Source organism: Octodon degus, unplaced genomic scaffold (genome assembly GCF_000260255.1).
Source record: "Octodon degus isolate 3935 unplaced genomic scaffold, OctDeg1.0 scaffold00112, whole genome shotgun sequence".
Taxonomy (NCBI): Eukaryota; Metazoa; Chordata; class Mammalia; order Rodentia; family Octodontidae; genus Octodon; species Octodon degus.
Window position 1 is genome coordinate 6253618 of NW_004524688.1, and position 20562 is coordinate 6274179.

At 55.1% G+C, this 20562-nt stretch overlaps 2 protein-coding genes across 4 annotated transcripts in view; one reads left to right on the forward strand and one right to left on the reverse strand.

Annotated features, from left to right (window-relative positions):
• The window catches only part of Csnk1d (casein kinase 1 delta), a 29974-nt gene extending 27061 nt beyond the window's left edge, over positions 1 to 2913 (forward strand). The window contains exon 9 of the mRNA XM_023699293.1: positions 2085 to 2913. Within this exon, the coding sequence (XP_023555061.1) occupies positions 2085 to 2174 (90 nt within the window). The 3' untranslated portion in view covers positions 2175 to 2913. The remainder of the gene's footprint in view (positions 1 to 2084) is intronic.
• Positions 2352 to 12118, reverse strand: Slc16a3 (solute carrier family 16 member 3). 3 transcript variants are annotated; one of them, XM_004639459.2, is made up of 6 exons: positions 12025 to 12118; positions 6896 to 6995; positions 5762 to 6010; positions 5101 to 5244; positions 4047 to 4805; positions 2352 to 3472 (listed from the first exon to the last, which is right to left on the reverse strand). In XM_004639459.2, the coding sequence occupies exons 3-6, from the start codon at positions 5982 to 5984 to the stop codon at positions 3195 to 3197; spliced, it is 1404 nt and encodes a 467-aa protein (XP_004639516.1). In that variant the 5' UTR covers positions 5985 to 6010; positions 6896 to 6995; positions 12025 to 12118; the 3' UTR covers positions 2352 to 3194. The 3 variants fall into 3 exon arrangements, with proteins under 3 accessions (XP_004639516.1, XP_023555060.1, XP_023555059.1); XM_023699292.1 differs by having other exon boundaries at positions 6891 to 6995; XM_023699291.1 differs by having other exon boundaries at positions 6896 to 7014; positions 12025 to 12059.
• Between the last annotated feature and the right edge of the window lie 8444 nt (positions 12119 to 20562).

Sequence of the window (20562 nt, forward strand, 5' to 3'; positions counted from 1 at the left end):
AACATAGGCCCCAGGCTGTGTATCCTCCTGAGTAGCGCTGGTGCCCTAGATTTCCTAGAAAGCAGGTGGCAGGAATCAAGCAACCTGACCTGTCCACCTGCCAAGGAGGGCAACTGCCCCCTTACTTGGCTCATGTCACCTTTTGGCAAAGCTTAGCAACCTGCTCACCTTGGCTCCTCACAGGAGCAAGCAGAGAGCAATAGGTTTCTGCAGCCAGGTCTGTACCTGCTGCCTGGGTCTGCCCTCTCTCTGGGACACTCATCAGCCCTTGAGTGCAGCAGTCATGGTCCAGGCTCACTTGGAGGTTGTTAGAGTTAAGAACAGATCAGCCCTGCATGTGGTGCACATGCTAGAGAGAACTCTGCAGCATCTCCCTACACACACTGCCTGCCTGCCCCTCTGGGCATTATTAGGCACCCAAGCCAGCCCAGCTTTTTTTTAGAGCTCTTTTATCCATCCTATCCCTGGATATCCCACATTGGTTTCCTATCTGTCTCACTGGAGAAGCTGGCAAGGATCTATCAGTCTCTCGTGCTGGTGGTAGAATGCCATGCCCTCGCCAGCTCTGCCCATGTCAGCACCTTCCTCGGCCCACTGTATTCTCATTTCCTGCAGGAAAGTTCCTTGCTGTCAGGTGCCAACCCTACAAAGGGTCCCCTTGCTGGAGCTGAGCTAGAGCTGGCCTCTTGCACCTGAGGCTGCTAGGTCACCTCCTGTTGGACATGGTCAAGGCAGTCCTGTAGGTCTGGGCACTGCTTCCTGGGAGCTCCATTCAGGACTCCTCCCAGGACCTTTTCTGGGTTCCATCCAGCTGATCCCAGGTGTTCTGTGCAGATGCCTAGCACTGGCCAGACCACCTTACTTTTGGTTATCTGTAGCAGCAGGCAGTCAGATATGAGGACAAGGATAGCTGTACCATCCCCCCCAGCCCCAAGCACAGGATAGGGACAGCAGCCCAGGATTCCTGTCTTTCCATTCTGGCTTGGGGAGGCATATCTGGACCCTCATAGGCCTATTTGGGAGGGGTCTGGATAGACATGCCTCTCTGGGACACGTCATAGGGTTGGACCGTTACAAAGAGTATGGACTTTGGCACCTGAATATAGGGCAGTCCTGTCCTGGCCATGCCCATGCCCTGGCACCCCAGTCTTGCCCTGAGCTCCCAGTGGCCTCCTGTGGATCTGGGGAGCCCAGGGTGCTACAACCAAGTGGTGACCTCACCATGCCACACAAGTCTGAGAGCCTTCAGGGCCATGCTGCCTCTCCTTTCAAGGTGGGACCCTCCCTGTGAAACCATAGCCAGCTTCCCAGGAGCAGGCCCAATATCTTTACCATCTCAGAATTGCTTGTGGCCCTAAAGCCTGCCTTGGGGAATCACCATTTCCTGCCTATTCCATGTTGACCAGCCATGTGTTCTGGGTACAAGCATAGCACAGGACCAGGAGAGGGGGGAATCCTGCTCCTGTGTGTGAGGTGGGCTGTTAGCCAGGTGAAGGATAGCCAACCGATCAGGTCACGTTCTTGGGCTATTCCAGGAATATGCTCCATGCTGGCGGCCACACCAGCATAACTGCCATGGTCAGTAGGGCCAGACAGATCTGGAAGTAGATCTGGGGGTCCCAAGGGCCCTGACCAACAGAGGTAGCAAAGAATGGGGAGGAGCTAGTCAGGTATTCACTGAGGCCTGACACTCCTGTTGAAATGCCACTATTACACAGCCTTGTCCCTTTCCTTCCTATTTCTGGAAGTAGCCGATTTCCATGTTGGGGCCCACCACATCCTGCGGCCTAAGGCTTCTACTGTTCCCACACTATATAGTGAGTCCGTACACAGAGCAGACCCACTTAGGATGTGTGTACTTTTGTACACCAGTGTTGGGCAGTGACCCCTTCAGGTATCAGCGCTGCTTATCAGCGTAACCCCTAGCAGAGCCCAGAGGGGAGGCATCATCTAAGCAATAGGCTATAGGTAGGTGCCTGGGCTACACAGTTGCCCGACTTCTTTAAAGAGCTGGATGGGATCATGGCCCAACGGGGCAGAGTAGGTGGACCAAGATGTGAGCTCTCGCCTCCTTTTTATTGCAGAGGAGCAGGGATGTGGCATCTCTCCAGTTGCACATGGCCCGCCAGGGTGCCCGCTGTCGTCCCCAGCGCCCACGACGTACCACCTACTGAGGCACCCCAGCACCCTCTGATCAGGCCGCCAGCCATGCAGGCCACTGCTGGCCACAAGGGCAGGTGGGTGTGAGGTACCTAGAGCCAGCCAGAACTCCGAGTGCAGGCTGGATGGAGAACGGGGAGCAAAGATCAGCGGACACTGACCACACAGAGCAAACTGCCCCGAGAGGTGAATAAATGGAAGGCAGGAAGATGTATCTTTTAAGCCCACATGAAGTAAACAGAGCATGTACATTGTATCTCAGGTCAGTGCATTCAGCACTCTGGCTCCCACAGTCTAGAGACCAGTCAGGAGGTGCAAAACCACTTCCTGGAGCCTTCAGCCGCCCACTGGGCACCCCTCTTGCACACAGTGCCTCCCCTGCTGGCCCTTTTCTCCATGTCCTGTGAATACTCCCTGACAAACAATCCTACCCACTCCAGCCACGGCTGGGCTAGGAGGGCCGTCAGGAGACACTCCAGCACACACAGCTCTGGGAAAGCAAACAAAGACAGGACCACTTGTATGAATAACTATGTTTCCTGATGGAACTGAGACTTGGGATAAACAGACACAGCACGGAACTATATCAGCAAGTCCCTCCATGGCTTAACCCACGCAGGTTACTCTCATACCTTCCCTCCCCGGGTGGGCAAGGGGGGATGGACTCTGCAGGAGAGGGCAGGATGGTGGGGTCAGGCCCTAGGAAGGGCCCTGCCAGCAGTCCTGGCCTATAATTAAAGTGGTGTTGTTTCACCACTTGGTTTCTAGGTCCTTGACCATAGTGGGGCACAGGCTGCTTGGGGTCTGCAGGCTGGGTCCCTGGTGCAGACAGCTTGTAACTGTGGGGCCTGGCTTCACCGCAGATATGCTTTGGAATGACACCAAACAGGTCAGGTGGTAACCCAGTGACCAGGCAGCCAGCACCCCAGCACAGAGCTGACAGTCTCGCCTGAGCTAGTCCTGTTTGTAAAATAAATACATATTGCCAGTCTCTGTACCTTTTCCCTGTATCCTGCTGGCCCCAGCCAGGTTGCTCATACACTGGTTTCTGGAGTATGAACCACCTCCCCGTTTTTCTCAGGCTCTGCCTTCAGGAAGTGCTCCACCTCCCGAGAGTCCACTTGCACATCCACAGGGGGCTTATGGAGTTTCTCTTCCTCCAAGGCGGAGGCTGCAGCCTCGGGCTTCGATACCTCAGGTCTGCTTCTGATGCAGAAGTTGCCCAGCAGCAGCACGAGGGAGGAGGTGAGCACCTCAGCACCCGCCAGGATGAACACATACTTGTAAACATGTGTCGCGTCCAGCAGCTTGCCTGTAAGAGGACCTGGGTCACCAGCTGTGCCTACAGGAAGCACAGGTGTCTCCCGCGGTGCCTAGCTAGTATGTCTGGGAAGTGAGGCAGACCACTGCAGAACGGGCACCTTGCTGACTCAGGCACCACCCACAGAGGCATCCTTCTGCCCTCCCCACTTCCTCTCCCTTCCCCAAGCAAAGGCTGAGAAGCTGAAAACAAGTAGTGTTGAATGTTTGCAGAGTCATGGGGCAGAGCTCCCCTTGCCCAGAGCCTTCCTGTGGTCTCCTGGGGCCCTACAGGGCTCTGTCAGCCCTGTACTCCATAATCAAGGACCCTGAGACATGGAAGGCTTAGGGTACTCTTCCCCCATCCCAGGACCTTGCTGGAGTAAAGGAGGAATCAGAGGCTGCAGGAGGCTCACATGGGGGCTACAGAGTGGGCACAGTGACTTCCCAGAGGCCAGAGCCTGGCGAGGCTGCCCTCCAATGGGAAACGGTAAACTCAGTTGGGCCTAGCTACCTGCTCACTCCTGACACTTGTGGACCCAGTTCTGGGTCCCCAGGAGTGTCCCCAACTCCCCAACAGCACTTACCGCCTGACGGGGGTCCAATGAGCACAGCTATGGCCTCCAACAGCAGCACTAGGCCGATAGCGCTGGAGAACTTGTTGGTACCCACAATGGCCATTAGCACTTCAAACTGCAGGGCACCCACCATGCCATAGGAGATGCCAAAGAAGATGCAGAAGACTACTAGTCCCCCGTAGTTGCTGGCTGTGGAGCCCGTCAGGTCAGTGAAGCCATTGAAGAACATGGCAAAGCTGAAGAGGTACACAGAGTAGGGCCGAACCTTCTTGAGCCCCGTGATAAAACCAGCAGTTGGTCGGGCAAAGATGTCAATGAAGCCCAGGATGGTGAGCAGGAAAGCAGCATTTGTGTCGGGTACACCCAGGTCCTTGGCATAGCTCACCACAAACACAGGTGGCACGAAGAGTCCCAACACCATGATGGAGGCAGCAACAGCGTAGATGACGAAGCCGCGGTCCCGGAAGACACTCAGGTCCAGCAGCCGCTTGGATGACTGCTGGGGCCTGGGCCCCCCACCCGTCTTGGGAGCCACCAGTGGCCTCATGAGCACAGCACACACACAGCAGTTGAGCAGGAGGCCGCCCAGGATGAGGAAGCCACCCCGCCACCCATAGTGATCCTGCAACACCTGCCCCAGCGGGGACAGTGCACACAGGAACACCGGGCTGCCTGCTGCTGCCAGCCCATTAGCAATGGGACGCCGCTTACTGAAGTATCGGTTGAGCATGATGAGGGAGGGCTGGAAGTTAAGAGCCAGACCCAAGCCTGTGGGGAGGGGGTGGTGTGAGACTGCATACCCGGGAGCCCCACCGGAGCCTCCCCAAGGACAGGCTGCAGCTCTGTCCTGAATATTGTTCCTTGTGGGTCTGAGGGAACCCACCAAGGAGCAGGGAGTAAATGGAGCCCCAGCCACCTCTGCTTGTGCCCACCATGCCCCTGAATTGTTCCCAATGGGAAGAGAGGACGTGCCCAAGACATCCTATTTGAAAGCCTGGTGCTCAGTCCACCCCACCCCACCCCCACTGCCAACAGCCAGTGGTCATCAGCCAGCCCCACTCACCAGTAATGACTCCTGCCGTGAGGTAGAGCTGAATAATGCTTGTGCAGAAGGATGCAGCCACCATGCCCAGGGATGCGAAGAGGCCACCCACAAGCATGACGGGCCGGCAGCCAAAGCGGTTCACACACACACTACAGAGCGGGCCTGCAGGGAGGCAGTCACTGGGGTGAGCTGGCCAAGGCCTCCAGCCAGGCTTTGCTCTCCGCAAGCCCACCAGGAGCCCAAGGCTATCAGCCCCAGCCCCACTGCCTGCCAACAGTCACTCTCTCCCAGACACCAGCACACAGCAAGTGTTCCAGGAGCTCCAGAGACCAGGGTCCCAGAGCTCAGGCTGCACGTGGACACTAGAGGCATAGCCTCACCACAGGGCTCATCTGAGAGTACCCTGGTGCTGGTCTTCAAGGATTTGCCATCATTTAAGGAACAGCTCATGGGAGTCTTGTCCTCTGGGATGTCTATAAATACTGCCCACTTGTTTGGCCAGGAGCCAAGGCATGTGTCACCAAGGCCTGTGGGGAACACACTGCTCCCCAGCAGGATCCTGCTTCCAGGGCTTCCCTCTAGGCCTCTGGAACCTGAGATGAGCCTCCATCCATTTGAGCTCCTAGATCAGCCAGTCTGAAGCCCCAAATCCAGGGTCCCACTATGTGAAAGCCCCCACCTGTGCCATAGAGCATGGCCAGCAGGATGGAGGAGATCCAGGCTGTGTCACTGTAGCCAATCCCAAACTCCCGAATGAGCTCCTTGAAGAAGACGCTGACAGCCTTGGGGAAGGCGTAGGAGAAGCCGGTGATGACAAAGCAGCCAAAGAGCACGGCCCAGCCCCAGCCTCCATCTGGAGCCTTGACACCTGTGGGGCCCTCATCTACCACAGCACCTCCCATGGCCAAGAGGGCTGGTTCTTTCTCACCTAAGAGGGAAAAAAAGGAAGTAGGGCTGGCTCAAGTGCCAGGGTGATCATGTAGCCACAGCCCTGCAGGGGATGGGAGGAACAGAGATAGGCCAGGCATACCAGCAGCCTAGGACTGGTACTTGGTCAGTCACCAGACCTCAGCCATGGGCAGCCTGATGGACTGCCCCACAGCCCTTTACCGCTGGCCAGCTCTACCAGCTGCTTGGGGGGCTCCTTCATTTATACCCCACCCTCAGCCTCCTGCTCCCACACAGCTGGCTCTGAAAGGCAGTAGTTTTGGGGCTTAGCCAGGATTAACATCACCTCCTGGGAAGAGCCAAGCCTGCAGGGCAGTCAGTGGGCTGTATGTGCTGATTGCTGACGGCAGCCACACTAGGTGGCGGTGTCCTCTGGACCTCTGCCCAGCTCCGCACAGATGCACACATGGCCAGCCTTGCCCTTGCTCTCCTGCCCCAGGGAAACTTGGCTCTGAGCTGACTGTGGGTCTAGGGCAGGGGTAGACTGGGGTACAGAAGCCAGGGAGCAGGTAAGGTAGGGGCTGCCACTTGTCCCACTTTCCGTGGGTGGAACCTGGCAGCAGCCAGAGCTATCCTTAGGCTCTGGAGAAAAGCTGAGGGCCCAATGGGTTCGAGGAAGGTCTGGGACCAGGGATTCAGCAAGCAAGGCAAGTGGGTGAGGCAGCTTCCGGCCAACCCACTAGAATCTGTTCTTCCTGACCCAGGCTGGCAACACAGGAAGCTGACCCAAATGCCACACAGCCAGGGCTGACTTCCCTTTTTGTAAATCCAGGAGCTTAGCTCATCTGAGGTTGGGGCCAGACTTCTCTCTCCCTGCCCCACTCCCATCAAAAGTCCCCCAATCCCAGAGGTTCCCCCACCTCACCAGAGACAGCTGGGATGAGGGTGGTGTCTGACACCTAGGGCTTTCGGTCCAGTCCGCTTGGCTTCTTCCCACTTGTGGTGGTGTGTGTCCAGCCAACTCACTGGGGAGAGACAACAGTCCTGGTGTATAAAGTTAGCCAGTGCAGCTGAAGCCCAAGAGCCCCCAGAATAGCAGAAATGGCTCAGTCACAGAGCCTCTATGTGTAGCTAGATACTGAGCCCTGAGGTGGAGACCTAGCCTCATAAAGACCTGTTCCTTCAGAGGGACACACTAGAATAAGTGCTTGCCTGGAAAGTACAAGGTCCTGAGTTCAATCCCTGGTACCATAAAAACAAACAAAATCAGAGGGACACACAAGCCTTCAGAGATAGCACCCTACCTCAGTCTGGCTGGGATTATCCAAGCCTGAGATAGGACAGAAAGGCTAGTGGGATAATCATGAGACACCAAGTGGCAGGCAACAAGCATAGGATACTCTTCTCCATTTTAGCACTAAGTTGAAAAGATCCAACCTATGATCCCAGCACTCAGAAGGCTGAGGTAGGAAGATCGCAATGAGCCCAGCCTGGACAATTTAGCCTGAACTTGTCTCAAAACAAAAGGAACCAGCTGGGGGTGGCAGCATACACCTGTAATCCCAGGACTCAGGAGGCTGAGGCAGAAGGATCTGAAAGTTCAAGGCCAACCTGGGCTACACAGCAAGACCTTACCCCGCCACCAAAAAAAAAAAAAAAACACCCCACCAAGTAAATACAATTAAAAGGGCAGCTTGGTTGGTAGAATACTTGCCTTGCATGGGAGGCCATGGGTTTAATCCCTGGTATTAGGGAAACAGGGGAACAGCCCTAAGATTATAGACAGCAAGGAAACTTTGAAAAAAACAGAAAGTATGTCATTTTAGGAACACACATTCACAGTTCACACTTCCTGTGAAACGGAAGGGTGTGACCCCCAGACCCAGGATTTGAAGGATGGTCAGAAGGACAGTGGGAAGATGACTGTCCCCAGGGGCCTCTGCTCGGTTTGGTTGTGGACTTAAAGATTTTGTTGTGTGTACTTTTTAAAATAAATCAAGGGCCGGCCAGATAGCTCAGCAGATTAAAGCACCTGCTTAGGCAGACTCAGGGACTAGGGTTTGATCCCTGACATGCCGTGCCTGCCCCGCCCCCAGGGTGTACAGAGAGGGTGACTTGAGACTGGGCATGGTGGGCACATCCCAGCACTTGGGAGATCACAGGAAGATCTGTGTAGTGAGACCCTGTAGACCCTGTCCTAAATACATAAAAATAGATAAGTAAAATAAATCAAGTAGATACTCAAGGCCCAAAAGTGATGTGTGTCCCAAACCAGCTATAGGAATAGCCCAACTCTGCACCCGGCAAACACAGGTGAGGCATCTAAGGCCTGAATTTCCTACTATACCAGCCATGCCTAGTGCCTGAAAGGGAATCACAAGTCCCTGAAACTTTTTTTTTTTTTTTTTTGCGGAGCCAGGGATTGAACTCGGGTCTTTGCGCTTGCCAGGGAAGTGCTTATCCCACTGAGCCATCTCCCCAGCCCCCCCCAACCTTTTAAGGTCCCTTTCCATGTCCACTGCCCCCAAGAACTGGGCCCTCCCTGGAGGCTTCAGGGTCCATAGAGGCAGAGGATGGAAAGAAAGCAAGGAGGTGGGACATCTGGGATCTTGAAGGGTGGGGCAGAATTGCCTAGTACTCAGCGCAAGAGGGCACAGCATGTTCTGGGAGCACGGGAAACTGGCTGCCATGTGAGGCTCACACAGGGAGAACTACCCATGCCAAGGAGATGTGGCTCCTGGACAGGAAGCTCCCAACTGAGGCAGTCATAGTGGGTGCCAGCTTCCCTGCAGAGGGTGTTTCTCAGCAAGGTTTCCATTTGCCAACAGGGCTGGTTCTAAGCTGGCTGTCTGCCAACATGGCCTGAAGCAGAGGAATCCACACAGCAGGCTGTGCATAGTAAGGGGCTGGGATTTCCTCGAGGGAAATGGTCTCATGAATCCAGCGTGGTTTGGGGAAGGGAGGTGAATGAATCCACCTCATCTTCCCAGGATGACCCAAGCAGCGGTTCTTGCTGATGTCAGGAAAACCATGAGCTGCCTGGCCTGGACCTGGGGAGAAGGCACCCACCGCTGGCTACCCCTCACAGCACACCCACATGCCCACAGCAAAAGGTTGGCCTTTCAGTGACATTTACTCTCCCAGGGAAGCATGTGAACTAGCCCAGAAATAACCTGGCCTCCTGGTTAAAGAAAGCTGATCTGGGGCTGGGGGGTGCCTCTGGGTCAGCAGAGGCTCTGATCTGTTTTAAGGGTTGGCCCTTAAAGGTCCTTTGAAGGTCCTACACACCCCAGCAGCTGAAGCTGAAGAAGGGACAGCCGATGGCAGAGTGCATGAAGACCCTTGCAATGGCCCTCCTGGGAGATGTCCCAGCAGGGGCCGTGTACAGGAGTCCTCTGCCACACCAGAAACTCTCCCCTCCCTAGCTACTACTGGGCCTGCACCATAAATCACAGGAGGACAGTAGGACCCTGAAGCATCCCAAGCCTGTTGGGTGGTTTTCGCAGGTGCTGGCCTTTGTGGCCTAGGCAAGTGGCAAACATGGAGACAATTAAATTCTTCCAGTCACTTTCCAGACCACTGAGGGACAAGAAGACAATCCTGTTGCAGTTTCTCAGCGTGGCAGAGGCAGGAGGGCACACGGGAGGGCAGGCCTGCTTCAGAGCTTCCCTTCCTTCCTCCTCTGGGGTTCATATTGTGCAAAGAGGTCACTAGCAATATGCCTGTGCAGGAGGGAAGGGGGGGCGGTGCTGGGACATTTTTGCACTTTTGGTCCTCTGGGCCCCAGTGCAGACAGCCATGTGCGTGCATGTGTGCATGTGTGTGTGTTTACATCATCTGGGGCCCGTGGGGGGATGCTGCAGCTGAGTCTAGGCTGAGGGGCTGAGGCTCCCAGGGATGTTGCCGAGTGGTGCCTGAGTTTGTTTCATTTGAGACTTAAGCCCTACCCACCACGCAGTGAGTAGCCCTGCGGACGCTCCACCTTGCTATCCAAAGCCCTTCCCAGCAAGGCTAGGGTCTGTGGCCTGGCTCAGTCTACAGCTACCCCTTCCAGCCGCCGAGGCCGGCTGGGCCCTACACAGACTCCCCTTAGAGGCCGCGAGACCTCCCACCTTCAGGGGAGGCCAAACGTCGGGGAGCTCCCCACATCGTTGTCCCAAGAGTGCTACAAGGTAGATGGGGAGGAGGCCGCCGGGAAGCGGGAAATGAGGCCCCGCCCCTGCGCGGCGCGGCCGGGATGCAAGAGGGTCTGGCCGACAGGGCTGGGTAGGCGGTCGTACTAGACTGAGGCGGTAGGGCGGGGGTGAGAGGATGCTCCGCCCTCCCCGGGCAGCCGTGGGACGTGGGGGACGTGACGACCGCTCTGAGGGAGGAGCCGCGCCGTATTGCCTGGAGTAGGCGCCCTACCAACGCTACCGTACCGGCCGTCGTGCTTGGGGTCAGCCAGCCTCTGGACGCCCTTCACGTGGTGGGCAGACCTCTTCTGCCTTCGCTGGCGCTCAAGAACACCGGCTCACCAACCGCAAACTCCTGGACTCGCACCCGGGCAGGAGGTGGGCCTGTGAGGGCTCCCGAACCCTGCACCTCCCATTTTACAGGTGGATGCAGGGCCCAGTGATGTGCTAACTTTGTTGACACTGGAGGAGCTCAGGCACTGTCTACTCCACAGCCTCTGCTCCAGAGCCCAATGCCTTGTGGCCCAGGACCTGGTTCGATGGCACCTCCTGTCGCTCTGCACCACCCTCCCCTGGGGTTCCTTACTGGCCCTTTCCATCCCCAGGACCACATCTGTGAAGGGTCCCACCCATGAGCGCCTCCATCTGCAAGCTTTGCTGGAAGCTCTAAGGTCACCAGAGCCCTCTCCTGGCTGTCCCTACAGCTTAGTGCCCATGCACCTGGTATGAGGGCCATAGCCTTCTGGGTAATCGGCCCTGCTCAAGGTCATACGGAGCGAGTCCACCTTGGTGGCCACTCCAGGCCCTGACCATACCACAGCCCTGGGCAATAAGGCTCTACATCTGGCCAGACAGTGCCCCCTTGGACCTTCTGGGTGCAGAGACCCCACCCACCCCATCTCCTACTGGTAGAGCACTAGTCACTGCCCACCCAGAGGGAGTCCACACTACTGGAACTGCCCGCCATCAGCACGGGCAGACCCAGCATCCACCAGACACAGCCAACTCTCAGGCGCGGGACCCCTGGAAACACCACTCTGTGAGACCAGCCCCAGGTTTGGTTGCTTGGAAAGGCCACTTGCCTTTTGTTGTCCCTCAGACCATACAGTGAGCCTGATTCATGTTATCACAGAGTGATTCTGTCAGCCTAGGGGCCTGGACAAGCAGCCCAGTGCTTTTAGGACAGAAGAACACTGGACCTCCACCCCGCTTATTTGGAGCCAGTCAACTAAGAAGCCCAGAGCTAACGGTTTCCTTCCCTCTGACCTCCGTTGCCTGGATTGCCCAGCATCCAGGTAGGCGCCTCACCCACTCACTTTCAGACAAGGAAATTGAAAGCCCTGTTGGTTTTCCCTCAGGCTGGGGAGCAGCCCAAGCAAGGCTGGGAGTGCCTCGTTTCTAGTTTCTAGAAGGGGTCCTCTAGTTCTGTGCCCCAGATTTGGATTCTTGGCTGTGGACTTAAGGTAGGTGTGAGATGGTGAATTAGGAGAAGAAAGCGCCAAGAGATAACCCCCTCGCTCTAAGAGCCCTGGCCCAGAGCGCACGTGTGCCCCTCTCCCTCAGGGAGACCCACCAAGTATAGCCCTAGCGCCCTGGCGCCTTGGCCCGGGACCGAGCTATATATACTCAGGAAAAACTCCGCCACTTGGCGCGGCCACCTCCTGGCGGGAACCCAGGACCCGAGGGCCGCCCGACGGATGGTTGCCCTGGGAAGGCTGGGTAGCTGGTACCCCTTGGTGGGGGGCACGGGGCTGGGAGGGCTTGCCTGAGCCGGATCGCCCCGAATCCCGAAGAACAAAAGAGTAAGAGCAAGAAGCCGGGGTGCGACTCGGGGTCCCTGCCCCGACACACACACACCGAGCATCCGGGACGCGCCTACCTGCCGCCACTGCCTCTGCGAGCCCTGCCTGCCGCGAAAGCCAGGCGCTGCGCCGGGGGCGACTTTAAGTGCTCTCCCAGCTCGCGCCGCACGTCCCCCGCGCGTCATCGCCGCTTGGCGCCGCCCCCGCCCGCCCCGCCCGGACCCCGCCAGAACCCTGGTCTCTGCTCCCGACGGTGCGCACCGCGGCCGGTCCTGCTCCAGACCTAGGGACGCCCCCTGTTCAGCCTCGCTCTGCCAGTGACCCAGCGCGGACCCAGTGCGGACCCTGCCGCCTCGCACCTAAACTGCCCTCCCCATCGCCTGGGCCGGTTTGTTTCATCCCGTTCCCTGGACCAAGGCTTCTGTCACCGGCTCAGCTCCAGCAAGAGGCTTCTTCACCATCTCTGGATGGAGCCCGATCCCCAACCGGACACCATGGAATCCCACCGCTTAGCACGCCTCTGACCCGAGTGGGACCTACATCCTATCCAACCCTTTGCGCACTGCCGGTGCCAGTACCGGTGCTGGTGCCTGTATCCGGGCTGCCGCGGGCAGCTGCCCGCGGCATCTAGAGGTGGAAGAGCAAGGTTTGCGCACCTTGGGCGGCCTAGGCGACACGGACCACGCCGCTGGCCTCTCTGAACTTCCGTTTCCCCAAATGGCTCGGGGGCCCCCACCCCACCTCCCTGAAAGCCTGATAAAGCCTCTTATCCCTGCCCTGCTGATCCTACTCAGCCCTTCCCTCTGGAACCTGGAGATGGGGACACTGCCCAGGGGGCGGGGAGCAGGGCAGAGGGCTGAGTGCTCCACAGACAGGCTTTCCTGCCGGTTCTCCCACCACTGGAATAATGGAGCACTGTGGGCGCTGAGGCACCAGGGAGTGCTGCCTTTGGCACTGAGGGTCCAGGACCTCACTTGTGCCCAGCCACCCAGCCAGTTTTGCCAGGGCACTGCCCCTCACTGAGCTCTAAATGATACCTAGGAGGCCAAGAGGGAGAACTGAGCTTTAGTGCCAAGAGCCCAAGGTAGCCATGACAGGAACAGAGTGACATCGCTGGAGGACAGTGGGCTATCCACTCTATTGGCCCAGTAGACAATGGGCAGCCAAGTGTCACCTTGGCCCCAGAGCCTGCCAGTTGCAAACCCAAACTTCTGGGATGCTCTGTTCAGTAAGACCTTCCTCCCTCAGCGTCTCCATGAAAAAAACTAGAGCCAGGTCTGACCACTGCCGCCACAAATGCTGAAGAAACCAAGGGCAAAGAGTGCATGAGAACTCGAGAAGTAGGTGAGCAAGGTCTAGAAAACTTCAGAAAGCCCCCCGCAGCTCCAGGGTGGTATTTCCTGTCTCCAGTTATTGAGACTTGGCTTGCCAGACAACCAGGCTGCCCTCCATGACTGCAAGAGGTGTGAGAGTGGGCTGGGAACTGGACTATGGATTCTTTCGGGGCAGAATAGCCCTTAGATGCAGCTGTGTAGCCCTTAGCGTCTACTTCCCACCAACCCTTACCAAAGAACTCAGAGCCACCAACAGGGAGACAGAGGCAGTACCAGGGTGGCCCTGGTCTCCTTACCTTCCTCAGGAGGGCTGGAGAGACACCATCCACAGCCAGGGCTCCTTAGGCTCACCTGGTCACCTGGTTCCCATTGGAGGATTCCCCACACCCGGGCCTCTGAGATCCCTGCTACTCCTGTACATTGACTCTGGGCTTTAGGTGTCTAGGATCCATCCATCATGGCTTTTCAGGGCACCTTCAACTTTGCCTTAAGTTGCCTTGGGCAAGTTGGGAGGTCCAAGCCCTTCACTGAGCTTTCTGGACTTTTTGTCAGAAGCACCAGTGCCGGCTGGCCTCAATTCCCATTCCAGGGCTGGGAGTCCATGGACACAACTCAAGTGGCTAGGGCCCACTAGGCAGTGTGAGAAGGGCCACAGCTTGTCTGCAGCTTAGATATGGTACTGCTGGGAGCACCCAGCCCAGGCTTGGCTCCAGGGCCCAGAGTTCCACAGTGGCCAGCACCCAGCCCAAGGTGTCCTTTTTTGGAAGGAAGGGAAAGAGGTCCTAGGAAGGTGACCCAATCTGTCTTGGCCCTGCCCTCCCTTACAGTCTAAGATGGCCCACCTTCCTTCCAGTCCAGGCCAGCCAGTCTGGAATGTGCTCTGAGGAGCCCCAGGGCCTGAAGTCCCTTGGGGGGACACAGCTTCATCTTTCCAAGAGCAATGTCCCCAGGAGCAGGTGAATATGAAACATCTGCCCAGCTCATCCCATCTGCAGACAGGGTGGGAGTCAGGTTCCACCTTTGACTCCAAGGATATGGAAAGGATTTCCTGAGGGTCTTTCTGGCAGCCCCACCTTCCCTCCCCTAGGGTGAGAGAACAGGTTTCCCTTCCTTTTAGGTGCCAGAGAATTTTCTGGAGCCTAAAGAGCCACATGGGGCCAACCAGATAGCTCAGTGGATTAAAGCACCTGCTTAGGCAGACACAGGGACCGGGGTTAGATCCTCTGGCATGCTGTGCCAGCCCCAACCCCAGGGGCATGCTGAGATGGTGGAGACTGAGATTGGGTAAGGTGGCACATGCCTCTAATCCCAGCATTTGGAAGACTGAAAACAGGAGGATCACTACAAGTCTGATCTGTGTAATGAGACCCTGTAGACCCTGTACTAAATACATTTTAAAAAAAGAAAAAAATCCATGTGGATCTCACATCCTGGGTCCTTGGGAATCCCCACACTCCTCCAGATCCCAGCTCAGTCACCCCACTGGCCAGACCTGGCTTTACCACCCAGCACTAGCTGCTACACCACTGATGGAACTGGAGCCAACATAGGCCAGGTCAGGCAAAGAAAGCCGAGTAGTAGGAACATACATTCCAGCCGAGCCATGGCCCCCCTTCCTGGGGTCCCTAGCTGCCTGGCTCCTGACCCTGGTGCCTAACAGCTCCCTGTCCAGAGGATCTGGTGACACAACTGTTGTAGCCTGTCACTCCACACCTGGGGCCACACACCCAACACGTGTGTATGCACACACAAACACTGAGGCCCCTAGTGAATCCAGGACACTTGCAGGACTTCCCTTCACCCAACTAGATGGGGGTGCAGCTATGACTGACGCCCCAAAAGGCAGAGGCTGGAACCCAGGCCAGAGGTTTGCACTCAATGCTGCTGCTTCCCTTCATGCACTACCCGGCCAGGATGTTTTCCTTCCAACCTCTCCAGGCCCCCAGAAAAACAAACATATTCACCTGGCAGCTGCCTGGCCTCCCACTGAGCGGAAGCCCAGGAAGCGTGCAAAGGAAGAAATAGGTGGGAGAGGCCAGACCTCAGCCCAGGCTTGCCTGACACACCTGTGCAGCAGTCCACGCATGCTGGTGCAGCAGTCCATGCACCCCACATGGGGTTCAGGGTGTGGATGTAGGCAGTAGAGCATTGAGACATGGGTATACATGGATGTGGGGTTTGCACATTGGTTTTAGGTATTTGTGCATAAGTGTTAGGTGTGCATGTTTATTGTGTTGGGTGTTAGGTGTGTTGAATGTGTGTCCATGGATATGTAGTGTTTGTTGGTTGTGATTGTATGGGTGTCTGGTGTATGTGTTGGGAATGTGTGCTTAAGTGTTGGTTATATGTTTTTTAGGTGTGTGGAGGTGTTAAGCATATTTGTGTTTGTTAAGTGGAAGTGGATATTGGGTGTGTTGGTTGGTTGTGTGTGCATTTGAGTCTTCTGTGCTTGTTGAGGTTTGGACTACATGAGTTTTGAGTGTGTTGTATGTTGATGTCTTAAATGTGGGTGTGAGTGCTGAGTTTGTGTGTTGTGTGTGTTGGTTGTATAGGTGTGTGTTATGGTTTGTGTCTAGTTGTACCCCCAAAGCCTACTGCAGTTATGGGGCAGCTTCTGGAATTTGTGATTGATTCATGATCCAGTGCTGGGATTATGAGTGTAAATACTTCTGGGATTATGAGTGTGAGTACACCCAGTCTGAGGCAGACAGCCTGAATGCAACATAGGGGAAACAGACTTGCTCTCTGTTGCCGTTGGTGCTGCTACTCCTCACTTTTGCTCTTGCTGTTTGCTGCCACCATGAACTGCTTTCTTCTGCCATGTGCCACTCTGCCTTGGAGCCAGCTAAAGCTTCCACTAACTATGAACTAAATAAATAAACCTTTCCTTCCTTAATTTTGGGTGTTAGATATTTTGTCCCAGCAACCAGAAAAAAGTAACTGAGACAGTATGTGCGTGTATGTTGGGTGTGTTTGTGTGTGGGTTGGTTGGGTGTGGTGCATGGGTGGGGTGGTCTAATGGGAGCAGCTGATGTGAGGTGACCAAGTCCCCTCCTCAGTAGCAGCAGTGACTTCTTGCCTTGTCACTCAGAGGAAGAACTGGGCAGGGGCAGTGTGGCATAGGGAGGGGAGCTTCAGACAAGATGGAGAGGTACAAGAGGCCCTCCAGCCCTGTGTCCTCTGATGTGAGCATAGTGGCTCTTGGAGTGCTGCACTTTGCCTGTGAAGTGGACCCCTCCTCCTGGCCATTGAAAAAATATCTTCTCACCTTTTACCTCCACCCATCTTCAGGTCAACTGGTGGTGACTCTGATGTTAGAGTTTGTCTTAGTTACTTTTCTCACTGCTGAGACAAAATACTGACACCCAAAATTAAAGGGTAAAAGCTTTATTTAGCTCATATTTTATAGAGGTTTTCAGTCCATAATCCATTGGCTCCAAGACAGTGTGGCATGGCAGAGGGGTTACCATTCATGGAGGCACAAGACAGCAAAAGCAAAGAGAGAGAGAGAGAGAGAGAGAGAGAGAGAGAGAGAGAGAGAGAGAGAGAGAGAGAGAGAGAATGGCCTTTTCCTGTCCCTTACATTGTATCCAGTCTGCCCGGATTAGGACGGTGCCAATCCAGTCAGTGAACTGATGCAGCAATCTCCCATCTTTAATCCCAGCATTGCACTACAAAATCAATCACATACTCTAGATTCAACCACCTCTGGAAAAACTTTATGAGTGCATGGGCCTTTGGGGAGACATCTAGACACAAGCCATAACAGTTCAAGTTTTTCTGTTCTCCTGCACCCCATCTACTGTCTTCTTCCCTACATTCCATGGGACTGTATCCTAGAGCCTGACATGACCTTTCCATCATCTTCCTGAGGTCTGACAAGCGCTGTCCTCCAGCTGCTCCAATGGCTGTGTGTAGACACCAGCAAGATGAGGATTCCGAGGATCCAGTTTAGGAAACCAGGCTCTGAGGACAAGCAGCCTGTGCCCAAAGGCCCCCGCTCCCCTGGGAGTGCTGGACACACCTGCTGACTGTCCTGTAGGAACCAAGTCTCCTTTGCCCTTTATCAGTGCCAGAGGAGCTTGTGGAGTAGCAGGCTCACATAAAGCCTGGCTCGGTTGTGGCTCTCCCTTGGGGCAGGAAGGCACTGTAAAGTGGGCAGGGAGGAGGCATTGGCCTGAAAGGGTGTGGATCACACAGCTGCGGGCCAGGGCAATAAGTGACCCTACCTAGGCAGGTCTAGAGGCTCCTCCAGACTGCCATGGCTCTGACCGTGCTGTGCCACTGTACTGTGCCCTTTTCCTGAGCATCGGGGGGTACAGAAGGCCTGACCACTCAGCCCCAGGCTCTAGGGAAGGCCTACAACTTGTGCCATGGCTCTGGGACCTTCTGTGATGAGAATAACTACATAAGACTGGGGCTGCTTGTATAGGTGCTATAGATTCTGAGCAGGTACTAAGCTAAGGCTGTCTCTTCTGCAAGGAACAGTGAATACATGAGTGTCAAAATGCCCTGCCACCACCTATGACAACCTAGGGGAAGAATCCTGGGCTCTGGGGAAGGAACTGGGCTGGCATCCCCTACACTATCCAAGAGGCAAAGAAAGGTTCTGGTTCTGGGTTGAATCCCCCCCCCCCCACACTTGGGCACTGTCTTAGTTACTGGGAGACTGTATCCCACACCTACAGTTTAAAGGAGGAGAGGTCTATTTTGGCTCACAGTTGTAAAGGTTTCAGTCCATGGTCTGCTGGCTCCAAGGAAGGGTGGCATGGCACAGGGCATTGCAGGGGAGAAAGTGCTCAAGACATGGTGGCAGGAAGCAGAGAACAGTCAAGGAAGGGAAAGAGATAGATCCTACTAGGCCACGCCCCCAGTGACCCAGCTCCTCCAACCAGGCTTCAGCTGACCACATCACGACTATATGTAAACTAGTCAGTGGACTAATCCAGTGATGCATATCAAGCCCCATGAGCCAGTCACCTCCCCAAAGTTCCACCTATGAGCATAAGCCCTTGGGGGGACCACTAGATATAAACCATAACCAGGACTGGATGCATTTTCTCTGGTATGTAAGAAATCATTCCCAAAACTTAATGGTGTAAAACAAGCATTTAGCTGGGTTTTATGGTGCACATCTGTAATCCCAGCATTCAGGAGGCTGAGGCAGGAGGACTTCAGAGAGTTGGAGGCCAGTCTAGGTTATAGAGTGCATTCAAGGCCCACCTGAACTTTATAGCAAGACCCAATCTCAAAACAAAACAACAACAAACCCTGCCCCAATAAATAAATAAAACAAGCACGCACTTATAATGTTCTGGAGTGGCTGAGCAAGGAAGCCAGAATCTCAGTAGGCTGTGTCACCCTGAGGTTGGGTGAGGGTGAGAGAGCAAAAAGCCTCATTTCCTTCCACATTTGTCCTTTTTAGGGGCCACTTGGTGTTGTTGTGATATGACCACTACATCTTTCAAGTGGATAACCCAGGGCCAGCCTGCAGGGGCATCCTTGAAATGCCCCTGCAGCCAGATGCCCTGGGGTCCACTCAGTCTTGCTTGCCCTCAGGAAGGCTGCCCCCTCCCCCATCTTGAGCAGCCTTCTAGGTTCCTGTCTTCTCTCAACACCCTGTGCAGGCTGCCTGTGAGCCGCACAGCTTCCTGTACCCAGAAGCAGTCCTCTGCTGCTCTTCTGTCCAGCCCAACCCTGTGCCTGGACCACACAGATCAAATAAGTAATGGACCTGTAGAAAGTGGCCATGGCCCCAGCCCAGCTGGTCCTTGTCCCTCCCCTAACCCCTGCTGTAGCCCATTATCCAGGTGGAGGCTGGGTGGACCTTAGTTTTGTCCCTGCTCAGCCCCAGCCAAGCCTTGTTCATAGCCTAAAACATCATTCAGGTGTCCCCTGCTTGAATGGGTATTCCTGGGGCTCTGCCTGCCCCAGCCTGCCTGTGCATTCTCACCACGCCCTGCTGGCTAGTGGTCCCAGAGTTGACACATTGGTCTTAACTCCCCTGCTGCTGATGGTGAGGCTTCACACACCTCAGCCATCTATCTCTGGTGTATCTGCACCCTGTCATGCCCACGTTGCAGCCACTGTGATTTCAGCCTTGAGCACCCAAACCAGGGAGGCGAGGTCATGAACCTCTTGCCCCTCACAAGGGCAGTTCTAGAGTAGCCCAGGCCTTCTCCGGGCCAGGTCAAGGGTGTGAGAATAACAAACAGGCTGTGGTGTATGGGATGGTTGAGCCATCTGGGCTGCCTGCCAACTCTCAGCCTGGTGGGGGAAGCAGCTTTGCTCAACCTTCCTGCTGGCTGGGAATACAGCCTCCTCTGTGTGATTCAGCACTGACAGTGCAAAGCAACCCACAAGGGCCAGTGATGTGGGCTTCTGACAGCAGTGACAGCAGCAGGCCCAGCCCCAGCTCAGCAAAAGGCCACCCCAGCCCTTTAGTTGCCCCAACCTTGATTTCTTCATTTTTTACTCCAAGAGTAGTAGATCTCGTGGTCTCAAGAGGCTTTGGCTACCGTGTGAGAATACTTTCCCTAAACTGCCTGATCCATTGTTTTGTTTTTAAAAAATCTTTTAATTAATTAATTATTGCCAGCACAGTGCACCCAGGGCAGGGCCAGCATGGCATGTGGTACCGGGATCCTTGTGCTTGCCAGGCAGGCACTTAGACCGCTGTTATCTCCCCAAACTTCATTCCATTGTTCTAAAAATCTTTCAATATATTTGCTAATTGGTTTCATTTATACTACTGGTTTGTCTTAGTTTGTTGAAAAGAAAGATTTTGTGTTATTATGCTTCTTTTTTGTAAGGATATTTTTGCTTTATGTCGTAACTACTTTGAACATAATGATACACCCAGGGCAATGACTATTGTTATTCTCTTACTGATTACGAACTTTTATTTTTCCATAAAAAACATTTTCTAAAAAGTGTAAGGATGTCACCTGTCACCCATGACCCCTTCAAACCGCCTGCTGTTTCCAGAAGACAGAACACTCGAGGAAGGTGGATACTCGGACAAGAGGCCCTGGGAGGAGCCCACATCCACCTCACAGGGAGCACTCCGTTCTGCTGCGTCTGCACCCTGCTCTGCCTCTGTCCTGACCTCCCTGGGAAGTGGCTGAGACTGTAGCTGCTGTTAGGCTTACTAGCTTCCTCTGGATAAGACCAGTCCCACCTGTCCTTCCTGGGTGTTATCTTTTCCAGTAGAGTCACATCCTACATCCCCTCAGTCACTGTTCAGCCCAACCAATCCTGGTGGCCTGTTCATAGGACACT

Bases quoted from the DNA above. Each gene is read 5' to 3' on its own strand.
- Slc16a3 (XM_004639459.2), bottom strand. From the start codon at position 5,984: ATGGGAGGTGCTGTGGTAGATGAGGGCCCCACAGGTGTCAAGGCTCCA. The intron at 5,245-5,761 runs GTGGGGGCTTTC...GCCTCCCTGCAG, and splicing joins GGCCATGCTCTATGGCACAG to GCCCGCTCTGTAGTGTGTGT. The intron at 4,806-5,100 runs GTGAGTGGGGCT...CCCTCCCCACAG, and splicing joins CACGGCAGGAGTCATTACTG to GCTTGGGTCTGGCTCTTAAC.